Below are 27,967 nucleotides of genomic sequence, written 5' to 3'. Positions count from 1 at the left end.
GAAGCATTTAATATCCCTGGTGCTGTGATTGCTCTATCAGAGAACATATTGACTGCAGCATATAGATTCCTTCATACAACATCCTCCTCCAGCTTCATTAGCGACTCTTACACAATGTTCTGTGGGACTAATCATATATGGTCTGTATCTATATACTCTGAGTGTGATCTCTTATGTGTTTCTGGTTGAAAAAAAGACTAGCAGGCAGTATCTTGGCCTTCATCCCGGCAACACAGTGGCTTTTTTTCACATGAATTCATCAGTCTGGACTGGTCTTGAAATACACTTGAAGGAGGGCCCTGCCTATGAGGACTACCACATATTGAACTGAAGAATAATCTGATGATTGACAGACAAAACCGTGAGTAATTCAGCCTGACCGTGAAGATCCAGATCTAGAGAGTAAACAATAGGTTCAGTGTTAAATATGAAGTGTCACTGCTGTTCCACACAGACTGAGTGACGGTGAAAATCAGTCCTCTACTGAGCATTGTTTGATGTCGCTACTGAACACTCTTAAGGCTAACTGGACTTAACATGGAAAGGAGAATAAAAGTAGGGTGAAACTGGTCTTTTTAGAGCAGACAGGTACATTTCAACAACTGCCGTAGATTTAATTAGCTTTAAATGAGGCTGAGAGGTTTTTTTTTTCCCAATTCGTTTTCCTTTTTTTTTCTTTCTTTTTTTTTTAAAGCACCCAAGAAAGCTCATAATGAAGCGCTTGTGTTCTGTACTCTGTGTTCTGCCTCAAGATCTAGAGAACAGAGGGGAAAAACTTCTTTGTGGATCACTTAACGCATTACCATTTAGTGAAGCCGAGCCGTAGTGACTACCAAACCTAAGAGTGAGCGAGAGAAAACATGTCATGTTTACTATAAGGAAGTCAGCTGAGAGCATTGCTGCAACCCTAGTGACCTAACCTGAAGGGAGATGGAGTGAGGGTGGCGTTTTATGCAAGTTGAAATATCAGGCCGCTCAGCTGGCTTGAGGAACCAGTTTAGAATTCTGATACCTTTGATACAAATGTTGCTCTTTCCACTAAGGGCAGAGGATATCAACAAGAATGGAAATCTAAATAGTGTAACATAATGAGAACCTGTATTTCCTTATTTGAAAGTATTACCAAAATGGGAGGGGGGAAAAAAGCCCTTCTGTTTCATTTCATAAAAATGAATTAAAATGAACTTCCTGCAAGACCAGGCAAGACAGTTGTTCTCCCTGCAAATACAGATTCTTACTTCACTCTATGTAATAACTTTTCACTTTACTTTTCGTTTTAGAAGAACAATTATTAAAAAGAACCTTCAGTTTTGTGTTAGACAATTACTCACGCTATGAATACAGCTTCTTACTTTAGACTATATCACTCAAATGATCTCAAGAGTAATTTGTTTCAGTCACATGGGATATTGCTGAAGTATTATTACTGAGTTATATAACACAATGGCACAGTGGAGCAGAAAAGGAATATAATCTGTTGTCATCATAGAGAAGAGATGCTCTCTCCCTTTTTGTGGGCCAGGTCTGGGTCTACTTACATCTGTGTCAGGACCCTTATCCGCTCCAGGACAGGAGAACGAAACAAACTCATGGCACCGCTTATGGACCACAAAACAGCAGACTGAGGGAGAAAGAGAGAGAGAGAGAGAGAGAGAGCGAGAGAGAGAGAGAGAGAGAGAGAGAGAGAGAGAGAGAGAGAGAGAGAGAGAGAGATAGAGAGAGAGAGAGAGAGAGAGAGAGAGAGAGAGAGAGAGAGAGAGAGAGAAGACAACAGTTAGACAGTTGCAAAACTTTCCATGTTTGGTCGTTATGAATAAGGTGTAGCAACAGGTCTGCGTTACACACATAGCCTGAGGACCGGAAAAGTACTGGTAACAGTGAGTTCAGAAGTCATCTTATAGTGAGACCATTCTTTTCCATACACAAGGGAAATTCAAGACATATCTGTGGTCTGAACCTAAGAACACAGATGTATTCAATCATGGAGGTTTGGACTCCCCTAGTCAAAGTGTTGGTTTCACTGAATCTCTCAGTCATGGTACCAAAACACACCTCAAAATCAACCTTGAAGAACTAATGGAAAAAAAGATGCAGGTTTTGGAATGTCCCAAAGAATATCAGAAGACTCCAGGGTGTTATTGAATATTACTGAAAAGCTGCGGGAAGATCTGAAACATGCAGTGCATGTAAGGAATATTTAGAACGTTTTTTAATGAAATTTTTTAATATTTTTCAATTGAAATAGTTCTGCAAGGATGAGTTGGAAAACAATCCAAAACAAGAATACAACAGCTCTTTGCAGGCCACAGGAAATTCTTAGAAGCTATTACATCTGCCTGAGGAGGTGACACTCAAAGTACAAACCGACATGATGACCAAACTTTTACGTTTACTATATTTTTGCTTTAATTACTTGCCATATATTTGTTACTACTGCTGCATATTCACTTTAAATGCTGTTGTCTGCAAAACTGTGAATACTCTTTCAAATATACAGAAAATGTCATTCAGTTTCATCATCATTTTGTACCTTTGAAACGCCATCATTTAGTAGCTTTTTCCTTAGTACAATGAAGAGGTCAGATCAGCTCCTGCTCACTTAAACATAACTGACACGTGCACTTCAACACAGAAATGCAGCGTGCTCCAAGATCTGAGAATTATTCATTTTTACTAGCTTCAAGAGAAAATAAATCAAAATAACCTGCTTTGTTCTAAAGACCTCATCTTTATAAGACTCACACAATGGGCCATTTTTTCTTAACTCGTTACAGGGAGAGCGCAGTAATGGTAGCCTATCACTTATCTTTGTTTAGTCTTCCTTAGGAACCCTAGCGGGAATCTGCCCGCATTAGTAAGCCTAGCGGAGATTTGTCCCTTTAATAATGCATGAAGAGAGGACGGTGAATCACGGCCCTGAGGCCAGAGGAAAGAGCTGCGAGGAGTGGGCCTTCAGAAGAGGGCAGCCTCACGGCTCCGTCAGCATTAAGATCAGACTCAGGACCCATCTGTAAATCGACACGCAGCAAATGCGCGGAGAGCACCAGCGCTGTCATGCTGTCACACACACAGACTCCACAGATCAATAGCACTGGCAACATGCCACAGATCAGACTGTGGGCTGCCCCCCCCCCCGCCCCCACCCATTAGCACCTATAAAACCCTAAAACGCCTCTATCCAATAATCACTAAAAGTGAAGGGAAGTCCTTCAAGCTTAAGAGTGACATGTGCTTTTAATGTTATACATCTGAAGAGCCTGAAAACTCTTCAGTGTTTCTTTGACATCATAAAAAAAAAAAATTATATATATAATATCACGGTATAATATGAAGCACAAACTGTAACAGTATATATTACGGTATATTCGTTTTTCTTAAAATTTCAATATAAATGCTTCTGAAAGGCTAAAGCACTGGTATGGCAACTGCTATTACTGTACTCTTAACTGCATTACTAACACATTTTTCACATAGTACAGAGGTATTTTAATAACAAGTACACAGTGATGGCATGTGTTATGTTGGTCCACCGCTGACTTTTTTTCCTAATAAGGACAGCCTTTGGAAAATGCCTCGATTAGTCGATAGATTAATCGATAGAAAAATAGTCGTTAGTGGCAGCCCTAGCAGCAATTACGCAGCGATATTGAATAAAAACATTTGTTATAATGAATTGAAGCGTTTTAGTAATCAAAAAGGTAAATTCATAGAATTAAAACAATGCTGTGTCGGTTTAAAATATTCATGTTGATGCATTTTAAGCATCGAACGTCATCGATTACGTCGACCAATCGCGGCAGCCCTACTGCAGGCTTTCACACAGCGAAACACCCTGTGAATTTTGCCCTACCACTTCTCGCTTTGGGGGCGTGGTTGCAAAAACAGCAAGCACGTTTGCTTATCCTGGTCTTGGCAGTTGAGTCTGAGTGCTTAAATGAAGGTCTACAGTGGTCTATTTGCCCCGACCAGAGCCGTAGAGAGAGTTTTTTTCTACCATTCTGGCCCCAACTAAGTTCATGTAACACGTAGGCAACAACCCGTGTAGACACAAATGGTTGCCCATACATCTTTTAATCATATACATGTTTTCAGGCTACATGTAGCTTCCACCATCTTGGTCAGACTTTTTTTTGTTACTCCCGCCTCTCTGGAAAACGTCACATACCAAACACATCACACACTGAACTGATTGGTTCTCACGTGGTTCTCATTTGCATAAATTTGGGGATTCACCATCTAAATTTCACTTGCTTTGCCCCCGAAATTAGCTGGAATGGAAGCGTACCATGAGGGCTCTACCGATCATAATGGTATAGTCCAAACCCATACCGTAGGGCAAATTCATGCCAGTGTAATTTCTATACTGTTTATACTGTCCATCCCTAATAATGTATATGTGTATATACACACGGTATGTATATGTCTACATACTGTAGTCAGGCTAATGTGCACCAGGCAGTCAGGCTAAAGTGCACCAAAAGAGAAAGCTGGCTACAAATCACCCACTGTCCACTTCTTTTTTTCATCAATATCTCAGCAGGAGTGGTGCCCCATAAGTCAGCCTGTGTCAGGCCACAAGAGAACATTCTGGTTGTATATAAAAATGACTCATTAAATAAAAGCCATAACCAGGGTGCTGCAGACTGGGTTAGGACCATACATTCTCCGTTGTGTCACTACTCTCACCGCCTCAGGACAAGATGGAATGGACAATAGAATAGTGTAGAATGGTCTAGAGAGTATGAAGATGGATAAAAAAAAAAAAGAGAGACAGAGATACTGTTGGACTATGCTACATGTGCTGGTTTGGAAAGATCTAAAAGATTTGAAGTGTTAATACTTCGTTAACTATTGAGACGTGGACGTCGAACGACCCGACTGAAGTAGTCTGAGCTGCCATGGTTTCCAGAAACCTCTGGTGGGTTAAATACCATTGGCCGAATGAGAGGAGTAGAAAAGTCAGGTTTACTTTTTTAATGGTCCAAGATGAGCGAGAAATCTATCCATGACCTTACTCTCATTTCACACAAAGGAAACGGTGAAATCTATAGACACAGTGGCACATGGACTTTCATAGCCATACTTATACACATACATATCTCAGAGGACCTTGAAAGGTTTTTTTTTCCATCTCCTCAGAAGCTCTTTGAGATGCATAATATAACGTCCCGCCTTCCTACCGTTTTTTCTTTCCATCAACGTCTCGACAAAGTGCTACAACAGAAGCATCCCAGAGAGAATTGTGTCCTCTCATCAGAGCCGCTGAAAGAGCCGCCCATGAATGAAAGACCTGAACGGTGGTTTGAGAAACAGTTATCAGAAGACTGAGTACGGGGAGGGTGGACAGGGCGGCGTGAAGGAACCGTAAAGGATAATAAACTTGAGTGGGCGACTTTCTTTCTTTCTTTCTCTTTTTTTTCTCCAGTGGCAGCCTTTTCTAACACCATCTCTGACAAAAGCCCTGGGGGAAAATAAATAGAGAAATAGAAAACGCCCATCCCTCCTCATTCCTGAGATTCTTTTAACGCTCCTTATTTAAGCCGTCTCGTGACACAACACGATAAGTTTGTAATGGATAAACGCTGGCCTGTCGAGTTTCATCTCCCTCTTTAAGTACAGTCCTACTTTACTGTGAACAAATTTACTTCATCACTTAAACACTGATGTCCTCATCAGACCTCAACCCACACAGATTCCCTTTTGTTTAATAATATGATATCCCTTCTCACAGCTCAATTTGGTTTTTTATTGCAAGCATCAAGAAAAGGTTTTTTTTTTTTTGAGATGTATGGAAAGAGAACCAAATTTCATCCATACTGCTGACTCATTCAATAATTTTTAGTTGCAACAGCCTCAGTTAGAGGCCTTGTGGGAATGAAAAATCCCTGCAGGTTGGTGAGACATAGAACAGTGGCTTCTAACCGTCATGCAGCTGCAGGGTTGGACTGACTGCTTGTGAACTCAAGACCCTATCTGAGAGCCAAAGGATAGTGCAATAGTGCAAAATGTCTAGCTTTGACCTCATTGTCTAGAGGTCAGTTACGTCAAGAGGCTCGATAAAAGCTTCTGTGTGTGTGTGTGTGTGTGTGTGTGTGTGTGTGTGTTGTTTTGTTTGTGTGGTAGCTTTCTCTGTAGGTACTGGTCTATCGGGCAACTAAAGCTTTCTCTGTAAATCGATGGGTCAGTGAGCCATCAATAATCCCCAGAGATTAAAGAAGCTCAGGGAATTGTGGGGGATGGTACTGCGGCCTCATGGGAAGCCCATCACTGGGAAACAAAAAGACAGATCATAGTTAAGACTCTCAAACTGTTAATGGACATCGAGATGAGAGAAAAATACGAAACAAATCCACAGATTGGAAGAGAATTAGATGAACCATTTGAGTTGTGTTCTGGAGTTTGTGTTCTATCAAGGGTGGATAATGGTTGCACTCAACCAAGTCTGAGGGTATACACTGTCATTTAGAGTTTATTCATGTAAAAATAGATCATTTAAGCCAAAAATCAACATAAAAGAGATTCTGGGGAGAAAATCCGATTGCTCCGTTTTGATCAGTGATGTCTGGTGAAGCTGTAGTGATGCAGAGGGGAATTCATCTTCTGTGAGAACCCTGAGTCGGGGAAATAAAACGATATAATGAATGCAGACATTATTGTGCTGTGTGATCATTCAGATTCATGCTTGGTCAAGCTCTATATTTCACAGCTCCAGTGAAATGAAAAAAATGAACAGCTCTCTTTTCATAGCTTCGCAAAGCAGGCATGATAGAGAAAGATATTCTCACTCAGATTTACCTTGAAGATATGACTCTATGTTAATGTAACCCCAGACAAAATTGGTTCATAATTACACACTAACTAATTGCTGGCTCGGCTTATGTATAATGTTTTTAGTAATTGAGATAAAAGGTGAAATCATTGCTAATGGGAGGTTACATCAAAGGCTACAGAGAGGTTAATATGTAATGGATCTTAACACATATCTAATAATGAGTTGTGTAAAAAATAAAATACGGATAACGAAGGATAAATGTCTGATGGTGTAGTAATTAAGGATGTATGAAATCCATTTTTTTTTTTTTTTTTTTCAAATTTTTTGGGGAGGCACTGAAAAGAATTAGACTGATCTAACTTAAATAAAACAAAGCAGGGACACCCTCCAGAACAATCTCTAGACCACCACCACCATCACCATCACCCTTCTTCCTGTCTTCCCTTTTTCTCTTCCTGTGACGCTGTCTTTCTCAGAGACATGGGCAAAAAGCGCCGATCTTAAAAGCACGGCCTCTTCAGAGAAAAGGCAGAGCATGCGAGACTGCTTGTCTAGGGGTAATGGGCGGGAAACGTGTGTTGTTTTCCTTTTCCTCGCCCACAGGTGTAATGGCGGTCTGACAGTCCCTTCAGGGAAGAGTCAAATGTAGAAAGAGGAGTGTTTGAAGGGCGAGCGTATGAGATTTAACTCAGTTCAGGGCTTTGTGGGGGGTTTAGTCACAATAAGATACGCTAGCATGGTGGGGAGTCTCTCTTTGGAAACACACAACTTGCACACACACACACACACACACACACCCCAAAACCACACACAGTCAATTTCAATAGGATTCCAGTGCACAAGAACCAATAACCCCAACTCCAAAACGAACAGAATTAGCAGCTAACGATAACAGAACTGGCACCAAGTTTTCACGCAAACTAAATTTTTACAGCCTCTTTGCTACAATACAAATACGTTAAAACAGATCCATTGTTCTGCTTCACTGCCTGCAGTAACTGGCATTATATGTTATGCACATTTAGTGTAACCCAAAGGCCTCGTCCTAGTCCTGTTAGAGGATAAAATACTATTTAAAAAAAAAATAGATACGCGATCATGGAATCTCTTCAGTCTGTTCTGATTTACCAATACAAGTTAACTTTACATAATCCAGCAAGAATTCGAACAGAGGAAGGACTTGGCCTGCATGGTACCCTGACTGTCAGTTCGTAAAACGTTGCCGCGGGAGAGAGGCGGGGCCCAGCCCAAAAGACAAGGGAGCCTGTTGCCAAGGGAACCTACCGAGGGCAGTAATGACATAACCATAATAAATTCAAGCGCGTCTCTGGCTGCTCTGCGCGAGTCTTGAGGATGGACGAGGAAGTTGATAAAATCAGCCTCTGTCCCTTTGTCTCTTTCTCTCTCTCTTTCTCGAACCGTTCGGTCGAAAATGCAAACCTGTTGTCGCGCTGGTCTCTCTGCACTGACACTGCGCTAAACTGAAGGCCCAAGATATTACACACATGTGAATGAGGAGTGATGGAGCCATAGATATTGACATGTTTTAATGTGGCACCAGCTGTTCGATGATCTCAGCTGGTCTGTCGTGCCCTAAAGGGAACAATAAGAAAATGACCAGGGTATAATCAGTGCATGACACAAAGCCATAACGTGCTCCACAGGCTACGTTGAGAGAGTGCGCTAATGAGTCTCCTTTAAACGCCTTGCGAACTCTGACTGCGAGACCATGTGTTCTCCTGAGGGTGTACGGAGAGCAAGACATCAAGTGATATGGATCAAAACAGCAAAAACACATTACAAATCTGTTCCTAAAAGCTAAAGAAAAACTCATGTAATTGAGATGTTGATGCAATGTATCATGGGAGAGATAGCTTAATAATAAGGCTCTGGTGTGGGAGTAAATTTGGCACTCTTTTCAAAACCTCCCACCTCCTCCCTGGGGTGGACAACTCTCAGCTCTCCTTCATGATGTCTCACACTACACTAGTGAGGCAACATATGGGTGTGCATATGTGTGTGTGTGTGTGTGTGTGTGTGTGTGTGTGTGTGTGAGAGATCTCATGAAAGCGGTCTGTGTGACAGAGGTGACGGTGACGGCAGTTTAAATGTCAGTCTTTGCTCTGGGCTAAACTCAACACTATTATTGCTGTCCTCTTAAACAACAACAACAAAAGAAAACCCCCCAAAAACCACAGTATCTCATTTTAAATCCATAGCACATTCCAGCCATTAATTTTGGGTTTCAAATTTTCTCAAAAGCACCCTCAATCAGGTATACATTCACTAACATTTTCTTTTCATCAATGGGAATAATCATGTTGTTTGTTTGGAGACAAAAGAGAGAAACTGCATATGAAAAATTCAAGTAGAACACGCACATTAAACCCTATTTACTTAGCAGAAAACCTGAGCCACCCATGATATGAAAAAAAAAAAAAAACAATTCCAAAAATTCAAGCCACAGTGAAAACAAAACGAGCTGTCTAAACTCCGTCTGAATGAGCGTGGTTAAAAAAGAAAAAGGAAAAAAAAAGACGAATTTGATTTTTCATACATATGTTGGGCTTTATTCATGGGTCATCACGTTGACCGCCACCATGTGCTCTTTGATTTACGCTAACCAACTTTGGTCTCCTACGCACACAAAGAATTTAAACTATCCACCAAACGCCGGTCATATCATTCATTTGACTGCAGGAGACAGGGCAATTACATGACACCTTTTGTCTGAGGCAAAGCGATATGGCCCCCATGCTGTCGCTACAATGACAAAATAGGACGATCCAATTTCATCGCCGTTACCACTCCGAGGGCTGTAATTAATTGTCTACTGTTGACTGAGCCGAGCCATGCTTGTCTGGCGCTAAATTGGATGAGGTGAAACAAACCAGCCCACAGCTTATTGATTGGAACAGGATTTCCCGTCTCTCCGTTGAACCACATACATTTCCCAGGCGTTTAAATAACATATGCGAAAATGAAGTCTTTTACAAGACAATCACACCTTTGTTTGAGATACGGAGGAGAATCGGAGGTCCATCACTGGGAAATATGGATTACATAATTGGAGTTGAGCCTTCAACAATACATAAATGATCAAAATAACTGGCCCAGACAGACCAAGCACAGCAGCAGAGAAACATTAAAAATCATTGGGCAACGTGTTAAAAGAAAACTTTGTGCCCCCCCCCCCCATAACTGTTGCTCATTTTAGAAGATATACACAACCAATCCGACTCAGCAGCTTTGGGACAGATCAGAAAAGCAATGTTCCACAGGCCAGATGAGAAACGCAGACATTGGCAAATGGTTCCGAGCAATATATACAATTCCGGGTGACAGCAAGACAACTGGCAGGGAAAATTTGAAGACGGAAAATTTATTATCTTATGTTCCAATGGCTAGACCTGAATTTTATAACCCAGAGCCCTCTGTTGCTACATAAACCTCTAAGCTGGTTCTGTCTCCGCTCTCTCCTCTGGCTACTCTGTGTTCAGCAAGGCAGCCCCTGATTGCCTGACCACGGCATCCCAGCGGTCTTGTGCGCAATTGATCTTCCTTGTTCCCCATATCCCTGGAGGTCTCAGGTAATCCCGCGCATTTGCGCACAGCGAGGGCCTAAGTGAAGACGCGCCTTACGTATGATGGTTTCTATCAGACTAGCATTTTGGCAGGCTGCAGACATCCAGCCTTGAGCTTAACCGCTGGTGGTCCTCTGATATCAACCTGAGCTCTCTCCTCACTTGCTCTTCTTTTTTTTTTTTAACTGTAATAGCCATTTATTCATTAAAGATGTGATGCGTTTCTGTGACTATGAGTCAGCCTCACTGCGTGCTGTGGGTTGATTTACATTTACGGGTGAAGAAAGCCTTTCTGAAATAGGGTCCTCGATATCTAGACTCCTGACTCACATTCTGGTCATAAAAGCAGAGATGTTTTTCAAAAACTATCTCGTAAATCCAAAGTGGTGCTAAAACTGTATTCACGTAAGCAAGCACTACTACTAGTGTTAACACTGGAGCTGACTGAGGGTTGGACCATGTACACAGACAGCAGGGGTGTGAACATTTGCTCTAAGACAGAGGCAGTTCCAGATTCTGAGCCCTTTCCATTCATTTCATTGGTTCAAAACATAACAGGCGAACACACAGGTCACCCTGCGTGGCCAACACCACACGCCAATCTACACTTCTTGAGGCCTATCAAATGATTCCAACCCCTGCAGGAGTGACTGAATGTGAGGATGCAAGGTTACCTCTAATTTGAGTGGTGTAAGGATTGTTTTTTCAGGTTTTAGTCTAATTTTTCCTAAACCACACTAAAACGTCAATTTCATCAAATCTCTTCCGAGAGATTAAGAGATCCATTACACGATGACCTTTGTAAGCCTGCGAAAGTTTGCCTTCTAGATGCCATATGTGTAGCCCTCAAATCTCACATCAGTGAACAATGAGCAAACACCATAGATGCATTGTAATCACTGGGATTATGAGGCAAAGTTCAGAGCCTGCAGAGTACCAGGAGTCTTTAGCAGTAGCCTACGCTGGGGGTCTGCAATTATAAGAACAGAAGAACCAACCCCTCAGACCAAAGAGAAGATGTGTTTTTTTTTAAAGTAACTTTATATACTTTGAATATCTTCAACACTTTTTTTCTCGAATAAACCAAAGTGTTTGGGAGCATTGCCTACAATCATTTTTGCAGAATGTCTGTAGTAACCCCACGTTTAGCCGCTGCAACGGTTAACCACCATAAGAGTAGAATAAACATATTGACGTGATAATCAATGGAAATCGATTTCTGTGCTCTGATGAATGAGATTCCCCACTCTTTCAGGTTAGGGTTCCTTTTGGTTCTCATTAATGAGAGTTCCTTGGGATTAAAGATAAAATTAAAACACTCCTGTCATTTTTCCAGTTAAATGATTCTGGACCGAGTATAAAAGGAGACCATAACGCTCCACTTATCTATAGAGAACATTCAATGACGGCTTTTGAATTTTTGTCACTGAAAGACACCACTATACTGCAATTCCTCTGTTTGTCGTTAGATTGCTTTCTTAATGCCTGTTCATATTTCTTGTCTCAATGACTCCCAATGGTGAAACAACCTTCACTGTTTTGCTCAGGCAACATGACACTCTGCGCAAACTCTACTGAAGATATGTGTAAGATGTTTCTGCTGGTGTCCCTCCACTACTGGAAGTCAACAGTACATTCTCTACAGTACTGAGTTCATGGATACAGGGAAAATAAAGTGTCTGTTTCCTTTCACTGTGTCAAGCAATCAGTGATCTGACTTTGGTATGTATGCTGCAGGAGTGGGCAGAGAACACAGGGCTGGTGAACTCACTAACTTACTGAGAAGTTACTGTCTGGCATGGTTTTCACTGTTTCGTTCTCTTGTCTGTATGTACAGTAGGCGATCTGTTGGGGGATGAGGGGGGATGCCATCCCCCCTTATTAACCTGCTATCCCCCTATATACTGTATAGAGTAGTGTCAGTGACCATTGGGCCATCCCCCTTGTTGGTCATTGGGCCATCCCCCCTGTTGGCCATTGGGCCATCCCCCTCTGTTAAAAAAAAATAACAAATCACCCACTGTGTATGTGTGTAGGAGTATATTATTCCCAAATAAATATGTTGTGTGAGTGTGAAGCAGCAAGACAGTGTTGCAGATATAGAGACAGTTTGATTTAAGACAAACCACGCTTGTTTGTTTTTGTTTTTTTTGTGTATCCATACACGGTGCATCTATCATTCTTAAATCATTCCCATTGTTATTTTGTGCACCGACATCTATTTTTCAAGAATCACATATCTTATATCCATCTACAATGCTGTGCTGACATGAGACCTTGACACTGCATACAGTATAATGATATAGATCTTAATTGGCGTACAACCAGAACCAACTCACACTAACTTCATTGTCTTAGCAAAGTTTATAGGGTATAAGGCCATGGCACATTTATGACATTAATTGGGGGCAATGTTTGGTCCAATACAGGAATGATTCTCCTTTGACCTTTGCTTTGTGTGCTGCATAATTTCATTTTTAATAGCTTTCTTTCAGAAATACCTGATGCAAAACTAATGAGTTTTAGTCTGTGTCGCACACTCTCCCTTCCTCTCTACTGAACTAAGGTAAGTGGTGCCAATGTCTGAAAATGAGAACTTCTCTGCACGCTATCCACACAAGTGCTTGAGGAGTTTTGCACGCGCACACACACACACACACACACACACACACACACACACACACACACACACACACACAGTCCATAGTTTATGTGCTCCTAGGCTTGGTACAGTCTCCTGACAATTTCATGATGTATTACCGCACTTTTTCCTCTTTATCACATAGGTAGTAACAAGCAGAGACATCTCTAAGACTACTCTGCAAAAAGATAGTCATTTGGAGTAGTCACTGTGGCAATGCAAGACCGAAAAAAAAAAACAAAACCCAAAAACAAAGTAATATGGTGATTTAATGAGCTCTGCTAAGAACAAAAGCATTATTACAATACAATAAACAAACATCAGAGACAAAGATAACACTAAATTGAGTGCATCCTCTTCTCTCCCTGAAACAAATGAGATGGTGACTGACGATCATTTGCATAATTTTCAGTTTAATTTGTTACGTTGCTGACAGGAGGTAATGAGGAGCTGAGACTTCAGTAAGAAGCCACTACGGCTTTTTACAGACCAACAACCTGTGACCACAGTCGACATTCTACACTCTGCTACACCTTCACATGGTCACTATATATCACTATATATGAAAGCTTTGATGGTAAGGAAGCTTAATGCACACGTGGAATGTAATCAGCTATTTCTGTAAGCTTTCAAATGATTATTGAGGAAAGCTAATATTTAAAATGTAATATGATGAACAATTTGACATTAAAAGTACAATTTCACGGTTCTCATTTTCACCTGGCGATGAAGATGTCTTTCAACTATGACTACATCAAATGTACCAACTATTTAGTAAACACGTTGGAACATGAAACACTTACTCATGCTATGTGTCATGACTATAAAGTTCCCTTCACTTTTGGAGTAAAGGTCTCTTACCTTAACCACTCACTCACTGTCTAAGCTGCTAATTAGGGTCACGGGAGCCTATCCCAGCACTCATACGGCGAAAGGCAGGGAAACACCATGGACAGGTCACCAGTCCACAGACAAGCACACTCACACATACCTGAGGGCAATTTAGTGTCTCCAATTAACCTGTCTTTGGACATGCAAACTCCACATAGAAAGGACCCTGGCCGCCCAGCCAAGAATCGAACCCAAGACTCTCTTACTGTGAGGCAACAGCGCTATGCACTGCGCCACCATAAAGCCCTTGCCTCTACCAAAAGTCCAAAATACTCCTATTCATGATATAATTGATGAATTTAGTTTTTTACTACTTCAGCACATCTCAGCCTGAATCAAAAGGAAAACTCTCCTGAGAGACTAGACAGCTGCGAAGGGCATGGTGGGAGGGAGCAGAAAAAGACAAACATGTTGAAGGTTTTGTGTTGGTAAACAAGGTATTTAACCACAGACACAAACCTTACTCACATATTTGTTGGGAACACCCACAAAGCACACAGACAAACACACACACAGCCACGCAAATAAGTTTCATACTCTTCAAAATGCCAAAACATGCAAGTTTGGCAATATGTTACAACAGAGGGTCAATCTCCCTTATACTGCTTTCCCCTACGACTGTTGTGTCTTCCCCGGGGGATCCCAATACAACATTCTTGGGCAGGATCATTTTCCTGGATCTCTCCGCAGTTGTCCCTGAGCCACAGAAAATTCTTTCCTGTTTGGTTTAAGTCCACACACTGCAGCAGCGGTCGCTCCTCGGTTGGTGTTTATTTGGATAGCTGCTTGCAGAGGGACTGAGAGGCAGAGGATAACTGCCCCAGATCTTCCTCTGGGAAACTGTAAGGATGAAAAGAGGCTCCAGATGTTCTCTGTTTACCCGTATTTTTTACCTTCCCCGAGATTCATTCCTTCAGTAAAACACGTTGAATTAACGTTGATCCATTCAATAAAGCAAGTCGAGCATGAGCTTGGAATACGATGCTTACCCTGAAAACATGCTTCTAGTTCGTTGGTGTTCTTCAAAATTTGAGTATCACCAAATTAGACGAAAAACTGACTGTTATCATCTCAACCAGACCTGTCGGCTCTCAGAGCACCTCGGTAAACTCTTCATCGAGATCAACTCTTCTTCTACTCTGAATGGATTTTTTTTTTGCTCCTCAAAACTCTTCAGTGAAAATTTAAAAGAGAAGATATTGGGTTCCTCAACTCAGGCTAGGAGTGAGCTGACAGAGCAGACCACTCCAAGGGCATCGGTTAAAACGGGCCCAATAAAATATTACAAGCCTTGAGCTCTTCCTTAGAAAAAATACACCAGACATCTTTGCTTGTAATAAAAATAACAGGTTTGGAATAAGGAATCCAAGTTCAAACACAGATCGATGGGGATTCTTCATAAACAGGAACATGGGTGGAGGACATGTCTCACTAGAATAAATATTAGTTCAGAGTGCAAATAAGGAACTAATGAACAGTCAGCTTTGGAGGGACAGATATGGTTCAACTTACTGCCAGTTGATACATTAAAATAAATATATATATATATATATATATATATATATATATATATATATATATATGTCCGACTTTTTATACTTAGCTTAATGATCCTTGCTAAAAAAAAAAAAGTTTCACAATTTGCTTTCTCTGATTTGCGTATTGTTAGTTCTCATTTAGACTTGACCACACCGCACTCTGTTCTCATTCTCCAATTAGCATATACCTCATAGTGATGTATATCTAACTACAACATTGAGGCCGGTTGTTCAGCTGTTCTAACAACAACGTGTTCACCCTGACAATGACCTGTGAACTGTCAGACAGCAACATTTACAACAGCCGCCTCCCCCTGCCTTTTGCAATACCGAGGAACCAGCTCTGAGAATATGTCAACCTAGTGTGAAAAATCAAGCTGTCCGCTAGCGTTAGTCATACGTACAGTAAAATCCCAAATGATGCAATACTTAAACAAGCTCGCGACCTGAAATACTAGAATTATTTTTACTCTGCTTTCTACTATTCCGAGTGAGAAATGTAAGCAACGTAATTCAAGCACTTTTTCTTTCTTGTCCGGGACGACGGAAAGAGAACCCGCGCGGAGTCAGCCTTGTTTTCAAAGAGTAACTTATCATCAGCGTGAGCAATTATCAAAGAGACACCACCTTAGACAGTTGGCCTCTCGCAAATATGCACAGAAAGATAAGGAACCGAAACGGAACAAAGACATAAATCTAATGTGTATCATACATTAGTAAAATACGCCCTTAAAATATTTATCCCTGTACCCTTCTGCCTGCTCCTGGTTAAGTCTGCCACTGTTCACAAAGACTCAGCAGGGAGACAGCATCATCAACTATTTCAGCTGAGAAGCTGTGAGAGATATGGTCACTCAACAGGTTTTCCAGATTTGCCCCAGAATTCTCATCACTTTATAGCCCTGCCTCTGTTAAAGCAGGCTGGGTGATTTGCAATGGTCCCATGCATCTGACCAAGTTGCTTAAGAGACCTGGAACAAGCCGTACACATAAATTCCAGATGTGTCTAGCTTTTGGCACCACTTAGCTCATATTCGAAGACGTGTGGCCCTTTCTCATGTCAATTACAATTACTGTTATTAATATTGTGACTACTACTACTAATACCACTAATAATAATAGAACCATATCTGAATATTATATCAAGCTCTGCAGCATTGATTTACTGCATGTGATAACTGCTATAAGTACCACACAAATTTCATCTCAAGACATTTACCATTTGCTGTCTCTGTAGGGAATACAGTGTTTGTATGTGTGTGTGTGTGAGAGAGAGAGAGAGAGAGAGAGAGAGAGACGGAGATACTCTGGGGACCATGTGGCTGCTATCCATCAAAGGATTTCCCAAAGTAAGCCATGACATGAGATACAACTTAGATAATATCTTGTACCAGTTTGCCTGAAACAGACACAACCACACTCGAAAAGAGGAAACAAATGGATGCACGAGTAAGGATGCAGAATGAGGAAGATCTCTAAAAACTTCTCAGTGTTATATGGCGAATCAGATAAATGTATGACCTGACACAAGCCTAACGATTTTTAGTTGTACTTCTGCATGGATGGTAACCTTATCTTTCCAAAAAAAAAAGATCCCATCATTGAACAGGTTTGTCAAGAACTTTCTAGAAATCTCATTACTAGACTAGACCAAACCTATTTTGATTCTCTAATCCTGATTTAGAAGAGTTTCAAGTTTTCAGGCCTCTTGGGAATAAGAGTCTTGCAAGTATAGCACAGACCCTAAAGGTGTGAACACGCATAGAGCAGAGAACAACACTCTCTAACACCTTTTTACATTGTTTCAAGCAGTAGCAGATTAAAAAACACAACAGTGAAACTGAGCAAGGTGAAACTGGGTCCTTCGGAGAGGTTCAAGTTAACAAGAAGTTACATAACGTTAGAAATATTTTTTTGCAATGCTGTAGTCATCCCAGAGGACTTTTAATAGGCCTAAAAATAAAGTCAAGAAATGAAGGGAAGCAGAGACATTCTTCGACAAATTTACTGAGGTGAAGTTTTGAAACTTATATCCGCGTATTTTGTGTCAGACTGTTAGCTAATCATTAATGGGTGCATTTAGATGTTGGGCAGATACAGTCCGATCCATTTCAAACTTCACAACAGTGAAATGGTAGCAGAGAGCACAGTATAACCTGGACCTGAACCTAAGGCTGTGTCATTAAATCAAGCAGGTACTGATGGGGGTTTTTGAAGGTGGTGAAATCTTGAATGTGTCAAAGTGAAAACTAGGTGACAGGTACACACACATCCACACACACACATACACACATCCACAAACACACACACACACACACACACACACACACAGGCTTCTGAAAAGAAGGCTGGAGAGTGGAGATAGAGCGGAGATTGTGTGTATACTGTGTGAATAATGGAAGGGTAGGAGTATTCACTGGGCCAGAACCTTTTTCAAATACAGTTGGGGATTTTTTCTGAAAGCCTAACTGGACAATGCTCTCTTTCAACTTCTAATTCCAAAAACAGAACAACTGTAGAATGCAGCTTCAATCTGAGAGGCTAGAGAGAAAACATACACACCTAGAGCCTGCCTAAGTATGAAACAATTACTCTTCAGAAGTACAACTAAAAAAAAAAAAAAAGCATTTTGAGTGCTTCACTAGAACAACAGTTTGGGGATGTCGAAGAACAAATTCACAAATACATTAAAAACGACTGTTACGCACCCCACACCGACAGTGCTAGTTAATCTTTGTTATGTGCGATTATAAAACCAGAAGAAACAGAAATAAAGATACTGATACCCATTCATGCTTTGACACAAAAGAAAGCAGAAGAGGGGTGAATTCAGCAGTGTGAGTGAGAGGTCTGCTACTACACGGTTAGAATGTGCGTGACTTCAGCTGCTATTTATACCTTCCGCTCACCAGAGCCATATGCTGCCGCAGTCAGAAGAAATACGTCAGAATGTTACTATAGGAAGTCACTCATTTCCATTCTCAAGACAATGCGTTTTCTGTCTATGTCCAGATGACTACAGCTCACAAAACCTAGACATCACTGCTTTGGAGCTCCCTTTTTCCCAGTGGGGTGGAAAATATAAAACATAGAGGCAAAATGCATGCGTGTTACATGTGGAATCTGCTTAGTATTGCCTTTTAGACTGAGAAGTAGCGTTTTGCTGTCAGGAGCCGATAATTAAGCCTGACACTGTACTACTGGTAATACATAGTAAGCAATCTGTAGGCTCGGGACTCATTAATATCTGTATGTCCAGTTGTTGTGTGGATTAGCAGGGGTATAAGATTCTGAGAACAAGAAATATTGCAGGAGCATTAGATTTTGAGCATAAGAAATATCGCAGATTTTTAATCATCCAGGAAAAATGACTGTAGGTGCTCAGTGCACTGGCAAACACACAGGCAATTAAGGCTACACTATTCAAAAGAATTTTCAGTGAATATTGAGTCTCCACATGGAAACAGTGTAATTGCCTATCTACCCCTATATTCTTCCAGCTATCCAAGCAAATGAAAAAACAAAACAAAAAACAAAACAAAGAAAACAACAACAACAAAAAAAACCCCACCACTGCTTACATAAGTAAAAAGTAGAGCTCAATATCACTGCTGATTGTTTCATTCTAAATGGCCACAATTTGCTTACATACTATCTTACACAAGTATAAAGTTTTAATTTCTTATTTATTAGACACAAAGCATGTCAAGTGATGTTCCACTCTACTGCAAAATGGTATGGAAAGGGCATTCTGAAATGACAGCAGCAGCACACTCTATCCTTTCTGAGGTGTGGGCAGAGAAGCACTGTAATTCCTGTTATTCCTCTTTTATCACACCACATTCATATGCACACACGCACACACACACAAAGACACACACACATACCCAGACATGCACATACTCACACACACACACACACACACACACACACACACACACACGCACACATAGACACAGACACACACATGCACATACTCACACGCTCACACACACTCCCTGCACTATGCCACTTAGACCAGGCGAGTCATGGATAACATAAGAGAGCGGGTGGTGGGGCTAAAATTAGCTCTCTCTGAGAAAGTGACAGATGACTTCATGCTGGCTGTCATCTCCGATCCACCACAGAAACCAGGTCTCCGGTTCACCAGCACTAGGCCAGTCGTCGGCTATCCGCACCTGGAAACTGAATTTCAAACAACAGTACACTGTAGCCCCTACTGCGCACAGCATATCTGCTCTGACAGATCTTTCCACTAACTAATGTCAGCTTACTGGGTTTGAAGCCAAATAACATTACAGCCTACAGAATCCCCGAAACCTAATGAGTGAAATCAAAGGACGCCATCATTTCCAAACGGACTGAAACTGAAGAGAAAATGCTCGAGGATGATCACAATAATCTGACATGATTATAAGGCCTCCAACCTCCACCCACTCCCTTGAAGGATGTGGTAAACAAAGGTGAGCCTTAGACAAACATGTCGTGTCAGGATGCACCATCTCTACGCTGCCCCGCTGCTGTGCATTATCAGTGCATCTCCATTACCCTGCTCCACCCCGGGCAAAGTTCAAACCAATGAAAAAAGAAAACCCCCACAATGATCCATGTTTAGGTTTGACGGCCTGTAATATCAGGGGCCCCGCTGGAAGTATTACGCCTGCACTCTCTGAGAGAAAGCTGAGTCCCAATCAAAGATAGAATCAACAGGTACCAGCAGATGCTGCGCGAGAGAGAGGACAAACGTGGAATTAATGCTAACGTGAGCACGGAAAGAGGTTGAGTATGTCTGAGATTACTCAAACACACATGGAGGGTATGTCAGAGACTACCGTGGCATTTGAGATATTATTTTTGAACAAGACAAGCATACATATCACATCCCAAAGCATTTTTTTTTTTTATGAAAGGTAATGAGATTAGGTAACATAACGCTAAGAAAAGCAAGTGAAGTCTCATTTGCTTATCCTTGGTAATGAAATATAATTATGGCCTATGTCTTGATGACGTTCATCCCTGTCATCCCATCATCCAAAATGAGAACAGCTAATGACGGATAATGTTCCATGTCAGAGCCCCTCTTGTGGGATCCACGGGGGTCAAAACCAATGTTTTAACAATGAGGTGGAACTAAAGACTCCAGGCTTATCAGATTTGAACAGACGTTTGCACTAGTAGGAATGCTGTTTAAAGGTCAGCATCTGTAGGGAGAGAAGCGTGGCGTAAACAAATTGGTGGGCTAAATGAGGTTACGCTAGCTCTTTCAGATAGGTGTAGGAATTAGCAACGGCATTCCGTTTAAAAATTAGCGTTCGCGTCTTTGTCGAGCAGAGCAGCATAGGTTATCTCAGACGAAACAAACAAGAATTTAAATTAATACAAACATTTATAATTGAGTGGACATTGCTTTTCTCAAAATAAGTGAATAAATGAGGGTTTGCCTACTATGTGACTGAACTACTGCTAGCTCTCATCTTATCCTCGATAGCCAAAAAAAAAAACCAAAAACACATTGACAAAAGCAACAGGAGTTAGTCGCCCCATTCACTTTAAATGAATCAAGGATCACAAGATACAATTTATATTCCACTTACATAGTCAACCTGAATTCAGCAGGATCACATGACTTGGCCAGCTGCAATACTGGCATTTCCAAGCATCTAATGGTCAATTAACCATGAATGTCTTTTCCCCCTCATACTCATCATGACCAAATGATAGGTTTCCACAGTGTCTGATGTCTTCCAAAATATACAAACATCATTGTTGAAAGACATTAGATTTCTCCTAATGGTAATGAGATTGTTCACTAGGAAACCCATTATGTTAAGGTCTTCCTCAGGAAGATATAATGATCACTGTGGGAAGCAGATGTCATTTACAACTTCCTATTAGTGTTTATGAGTGACAGTTAAAGTGCTAAAGTATAATCTTTTCTACCTTTAAATCGCAACCATATTACCAAAATGTCAGCAGATGGTGTGTGTCGACAGGCCTGCACGTATAGGTCAACATAATGCCTTTGATTACCAGAGTTTCAGGAGTTTACTGTCTGTGATTTCATCAAGAGAGTGGCCAAATCCTATTCCCCTATTTTCTGTCACAGAGCTACACATCAGCACAAGACACAACCCTTAGGTCCGGAATTTTCCACCAAGCAAATTAAATTATTGGACTGTTTGGAGAGAGCAAGGAGAAGAAAGATGAGGCCGGTGAGGATATATGTAAAGGGAGGAGAGAGGAGGAAGATGAACAGAGAGGAAATACCATTGAACAATATTGAGCTCTGTTTCTGTGAAGACTCATTTCTGAGAGCCTCTAGTAGTGTATATGTCCGGAGATATTGCATTCACCACAAAGGGAGCATCTGTTGCATCACCTTCAGCTTTTTATGCTATTATAGACTGTTACAAGGAAAACTTAACTGGCTATTGCGGTATATAGTATAAGGTATGTGCTGAGTGAGAATGTTACAGTAGAATTGCTTAGGGAGTTTTAATGGGTGTTTTTTTTACAGAATATGGCTCCGTTTGTTGCAATGCCTGTGATCGGAAGCCCATTTTCTTCTCATTTATTTTATTTTCCTGCTTAATGGATATCACAATAAAACATACTGTTGCAAGCAACAGAACTTACCTAAGAGCTCTGTACTCTATGCTCTAGTTCTTCCCATAACTGGATGAATGGTTGATCACATTGACACTAACTCATCCAACCCCAGGGCACAATAAATTGGGGAATGATTTCCACCGCACTTAATCACTCTGTCTTCCTACACACTATTTTCTACCTAGGGTCAATGTTGTCTGACAGGTAATCTATCTTTTCAACGGCAGTTCCACAACATTTACTGCTTAATTTCAACAGATCAAAGTGACAAAAGTCTTTGTTTATTCCTGTACATGATTAAACAGGATTTAATTAATGACAAAGTAGAGAAAGTGCAGAGAACGGTGTTAATAAGCATTGCACACTGAAAAGTCACACATGGCCAAACAATGAAGCACATTAACCGGTCTCATCATCATGAAGATCATTGCACTTCTCAGTGATGGTCTCACAAACTGACAGTATATGCTAAAAAGCCAGTGATTTAAGTTGATCAAAAATCTCTGCAGTTTTAAAGGATTTAAACCTTTTTTGGATCACCAATTCAGATATATTAACTAATTTTTATGGTTAGACTCTGTTCATTTGCAGAGCCAGGTTTAAGTATTGCCTGCTTATCTAACAAAGCACTAGTTGTGTGAGGAGTGGAAACCGATATTGGTGTAGGGCTGGGCGGTATGGTGTAAAATTTATATCACGGTATAATTTGAAGAACGGACGGTAACGGTATATATCACGGTATATTCAATTTTCTTAAAATTTCAATGTAAGTGCTTCTGAAGGGGTAAAGCACTGGTATGGCAACTGCATGGCAGCTATTAACTGTATTCTTAACTGTACTCTTTTTGTTTTCCCTCAAGTAAGGTTTCAGCTACTGCACTCATGCACTCCTTGACAACCCTCCATCAGTAAATGGTTTTTTATATTGACCCAAAATCCAAGCAACTTTAAAGGAAGATTTGTCAGCTAGTTGTTGGACAGTGAATGAATGTGTTAGGATTCCGGTGGGTTGATCATATTGTGCTCTTAGATCATTTATTTTCTGTGCCCTCAGTTTGGATTTAAGTGGGTATGTTTGCTCAAAAGATTTGTGCTTTGTCTCGTAGTGGCGCTTCACACTGCCATTTTTAATAACCCGCCACAGTCTCAGAACATTTGAGACATCCTAGTTTTGAACTGCCCGTGGGAAGGATAAACATGTAAGAGTGTGTCAATCCTTGATTAAAAGCTCTATTTTCGCTGTCTACTTTTCTCTTTTTAGAGCACCCCATGCGAAATTACTTTTCTCTGACTCACTTACTTCTCCGACTACTGTCTCAAGTCTCGGTTCTCCCCTGTGTGTGTGTATCTCACTCACTGACTCGAGTCGCAACGCTTATCGGAATCCACAGCTTTGATTGGCTGAGTAGCATCACGTGAGATGATTTACAACGCATGCAATTGGTCTGTGAGTTTCCTGGGCTGCTAAAGCAGTGCCGTAAAGGCTAGAAAAGCTGCGCCGTTTCAAATAGAAACGCTCCTTCAAAATTTAATAAGTCTCAATAATTTATCGGTTATAGGTCCGGGTCCGGATGGGACGGCGCCTGGGTCCGGACCCGGATCGCGGTCCGCCTATTAGTGACCTCGTGTTTAGTGCATTGCTGCCTCTCACTGGTGCAGTTACGTCACTGCCACTTTAGATCTGTGAGGGCTCTACCGGTCAGCACGGTATAGTCAAAATCCATACCGTAGGGCAAATTCATACCGTTGTACTTTCTATACCGTCTATACCATTCACCCCTATACTGGTGTTTGCTCCAGTCAATAACACGTGACAGAGTAAGTCACCAAGCACCAGTGCACCAGCATTACTGTAAATGGAAAGCCATTAGAGTTAATTGCCCTGACCGTGAGTGTTGTAGCATGGGAATCCAGGCATTGAAGCCAAACCTATTAAGGGATTCGCCACTGGGGGAAAAAGAAAAAAAGAGAAAAAAACCCAGCATGGCATCGACATCAAAGTTCTTATTTTTACCCAAGAAATGTTCCGAGATTTCTTAATGTCGGCTCAGGACTGGAAGGGAGGCAATGGACTGTCTCAATCCAGGGAACATCCAAGGGGCAGCAGCTGGATGTTCCCGAACCTGACATTAAGCCTGAACTGGACCACGGTATAATCATCAATAATCACAACCCATCTTATACCTTTGGTTGACCCAACTCTTGGTTCTGAACTCTTATTAGGTCTTAATGGCATATTAAAGTGAGAAGAGTTTTATGCTAAGCTTTGTGAAAATTCTAAGCCAAGCTAATGCAAAGCCTGACACCATGGAACAGACAAGATTTCCAGGAGACAAACGAGTGAGTAAGACCTTTTAAAGATCTTGCATGCATCTCTATGATGGACGAAAGACAACAATCAAAACACGTTTTTAACTATGACAGCTTAACAGTGAGACAGTTATAGTAAAGAGGTAAACCCCAATCGATCTATACGATCAATTCAATCTGTGATGTCATAAGTCAACACTCTCCACCATACATGCTATGTTCTCCACTGATGTTACACATCACCACATAGTATGCTGTTAAGTGCAAGACACTGTGAATGCGTCTAAGATGATGTTTTCTGCCTTTGTACAACGGGGGCTTATTCCAGGCCTAAATTCCAGTAGGTTTCCACACAAAACCTCTCTGTGGCTTCGCTCTGTGTATTCACATCTGTGGTTTAATTAGGGTTAGGCTTGTATCTGATTAAATCAGACACTGGGATAGCCTTCACTGTCTTAAAGGAGAGACGGGTCAATACTTATTAAGTAACACCAGCGCAAGAACTGTTCCTTATCAAATCATGGCTTACCATTTCAGACAGATCAGCTGAATTTTGTTCACAAAGCTATCATCCCACTGCAATCTGTAAGAAACTTCCTCTCCGTAAGCAGGATGGAGCTCTGTATGTTGGATATATACACATTATGCCTTTATAACATTGAGCTGAGAAGTTCAATTATTATTTAAAAGTTATAGGGTTATTTCAGGGAGCATGGCTCTGTATTTGTAAAATCTTGAGGTATTTTGAAACGAGGTACAGTCTTTATAACGATCTAACTAGGACAACATGAAAGTGCAATTCCAGCTGAAAACACTCCACTGCCAGGTTAGATTTGACATAGATCAACCTTTAGTTGCATGCCGTTTTGAAAAATTTAAGAAATAAGGCTACTCTGTCACAGCCAGGTACTTGGCATTATAATTAAATTATACAGTATCAGGCTTTATATCTTGGCAAAAATCATGTGAGTGCATTCATAAAGCTGGACGTCGTGCTCTCCTCAAGACCTGGATACAATCAGTGAAAGCTCTCTGACCTACTGAAAGGCCTTAATTACTCCAGTCATCACTGCTCTGCTCCTTCAGAACAACCTCAATCAACGTTCAGATCACAATAAAGTGAGATCCATTCTGTGAGGCAAAGCCACGAAAAATGTCAAGACAAAAAGCGGATTTATCGGTGGTCATGAGATTTATAAATCAGTAATTACTGTTACAACATTGGATGGTGAAAACATTGTTTTTATTATTCTTTATCTAGGATGTACCAGCCAAAAAAAAAGCTAATAAAATGATGAGGTGACATGTTACAGGTTGAGCTACAGAAAATTGATCAAGGACAGAAGGTTGGCTTTGGTAACTGTGCGCTTTAAAGTTAATGATTGTCTATACCTCTACCTTATCACAGGTATATACCAATCAATGCATTCACAGCCAGTTCATCATGGTCATACAGACCTCACGCATGTCACCATGGCAACAACTAATACTGTAGCCAAGTCTCTCCAACCCTGGACTATGCCTGGACATAAAACAAAACAAAGCAAAACAATGGTTCATAAGAAAGTGCCTGAGGACCTTCAAAACAAAGGGAACGAAAGACATATATTCTATTTCCTCTGTCCTTCCTCTGTTATTTAAAAAAAAAAAAAAAAACAAATTCCAAGAAGGAAATTAATGCAGGGCAGATCCTGTCATTGTGATTTGCACTCAGAAAAATAAAGAGCGCTGAAATTGCTCCTCTTGTAGATCTACATCCACTAGCCTGGAGTTTTTTTTTTTCTTCTTTTTTCTTTTTTTTTTATCAAACAGGCATAAAGCACAAAGCGTACCAAGAGAAGAAATCCTCATTACAACACGGAATTACGAGTGTGCCATTTCTGAAAAAAAAAGGAGCAGTAAAAATGTGCTCTTTGTTTTAATCAAACGAACAATGACAAAATGTACCAAAACAGAGACAACAATACCAAGTGTTCCAAAATTGTGATAAATGAAAATTTAAAAAAGAGGCACAAAAAGCATGATTATTTCAGTTTAATCAAAAGCCCGTAATCTCAGCTGCTTACAAGAGGTAAAAAAAAAAGAAAAAAGATTATTACATCCATTTGTTGAATTACTGTCATATTACTAACTTCTCTGCAAAGTGCCATGGAGAATAAAATAATTGAAAAAAAAAAAACACCCCACAATCCTTCAATCTTTTCCTTTTAAAAGAGAAATGTAGGCCCTTCCATTAGATAATAACATTACCAAAACAAATACTACAGGCAATTATGGACAGATTACTGAGTAATTTAGAGCCCAGTGCATTAGACATCTCTACGCCATCTATCTAATACACTGCTAATGCATTCAGACTGTAATGCCAAAGTAATCCTTCCTAATGTTCAACCTGGGCCTCTTGTGGATTACATAACCCAATTCCCACATTAAAGCTCTCATGTCTAGGGTACAGGGAGTTAGGGAGCACCTTAAAGTCTAATGGCACCATGAACCAGCCTGCCCTTTGATGGTCCCTAACCCACTGAAAAGGAATTATAATCCCACATGGGGCCTTATCCAATAAAAATGTCAGATGAGGCTAAAAGGTCCGGCGTGGATACAATAAGGAATTACAGCGATAATCCTCACCGCTGCATTACAAACACCTAGAGGTCATAGATGTCCATAACATTCAGTTCCTGCAAACATAGCAGGGTAGGTCACAGACCTTTGACCTTCTTAACCTTAAATCATACTGGACAAGCAAAGGAATCACAATGCAACAGCCAAACGGCTTAGTCTGCACCAGGCAAAGAATAATATTCACTGTATATTTGCTGCGTATGTTAATTATTGTACAATATTATATACAGTAGTAGCTTTTCTCCTGAATTTGGAATCAACCATCCACCCCACCCCCCCTCTCTTTCATGCACCCACAAACATTAACATTATAGGACTGGACATGTGAGTGAAAGCAAAACTACAGTGAGGGAGGAGACTGGGTTGTAAAACTTTGACCTACTTAACCATAAATCATACTGGACAAGGGAAGGAATCACATTGCAACAGCCAGAGAGCTTGAACTGGACCAGGGACAGAGCGATATTCACCTTTTTCTTGATGTTCTTTAACAGGATAGATAGACATTAGGGAAGAATCCTCTCCCCTGATTTTTACGATCATGCAAAATAAAGGCTTTTTTATTTTGTTTAAAAGTTTTTTTTATTTAAAAAGTACACATAAACACATGCGATCTATCTGAACTTTGACTTTGTTACTTTTCTAGTATACAGTAGTGGCTTTTCTCCTGAACTCTGTCATATCAGGGGAATACAGACTTAACTTCTGGACAGGGATCAACCACAATATTTCTCTCCCTCTTGCGCTCTCTCTCTCTCTCTCTCTCTCTCTCTCTCTCTTTCTCTCCCTCTCCCTCTCTCTCGCTCTCTCTTTTGCACGCGCAAACATATACATTATAAGACTGAAACTTGTGATTGATAGCAGAAACACAGAAGGACAGACAAGGGGTTGTAACCAGCGCACGCAAACCCCCAGGGGTGGGGTGGGAGTTTGGAGCAGGCAATTAGCGGAGCTTCGGGGAAGCCGCTCAGATTAGCGCCCACTGCTTTTGGCACGA

The 27,967-nt window shown here is 40.9% G+C and overlaps 1 protein-coding gene across 4 annotated transcripts in view; it reads right to left on the bottom strand.

Annotated features, from left to right (window-relative positions):
- Window positions 1–27,967, bottom strand: part of prkcaa (protein kinase C, alpha, a) — a 113,430-nt gene that overhangs the window by 73,404 nt on the left and 12,059 nt on the right. For all 4 annotated transcript variants that reach the window (XM_030780995.1, XM_030780994.1, XM_030780993.1 and 1 more), the window contains exon 3: window positions 1,539–1,621. In XM_030780995.1, coding sequence (XP_030636855.1) covers window positions 1,539–1,621 — 83 coding nt within the window. The remainder of the gene's footprint in view (window positions 1–1,538; window positions 1,622–27,967) is intronic.

Source organism: Chanos chanos, chromosome 8, assembly GCF_902362185.1.
Source record: "Chanos chanos chromosome 8, fChaCha1.1, whole genome shotgun sequence".
Lineage (NCBI taxonomy): Eukaryota > Metazoa > Chordata > Actinopteri > Gonorynchiformes > Chanidae > Chanos > Chanos chanos.
The sequence above is the reverse complement of the archived record's forward strand: the minus strand, read 5'-3'. Positions and strand labels throughout refer to the sequence as shown.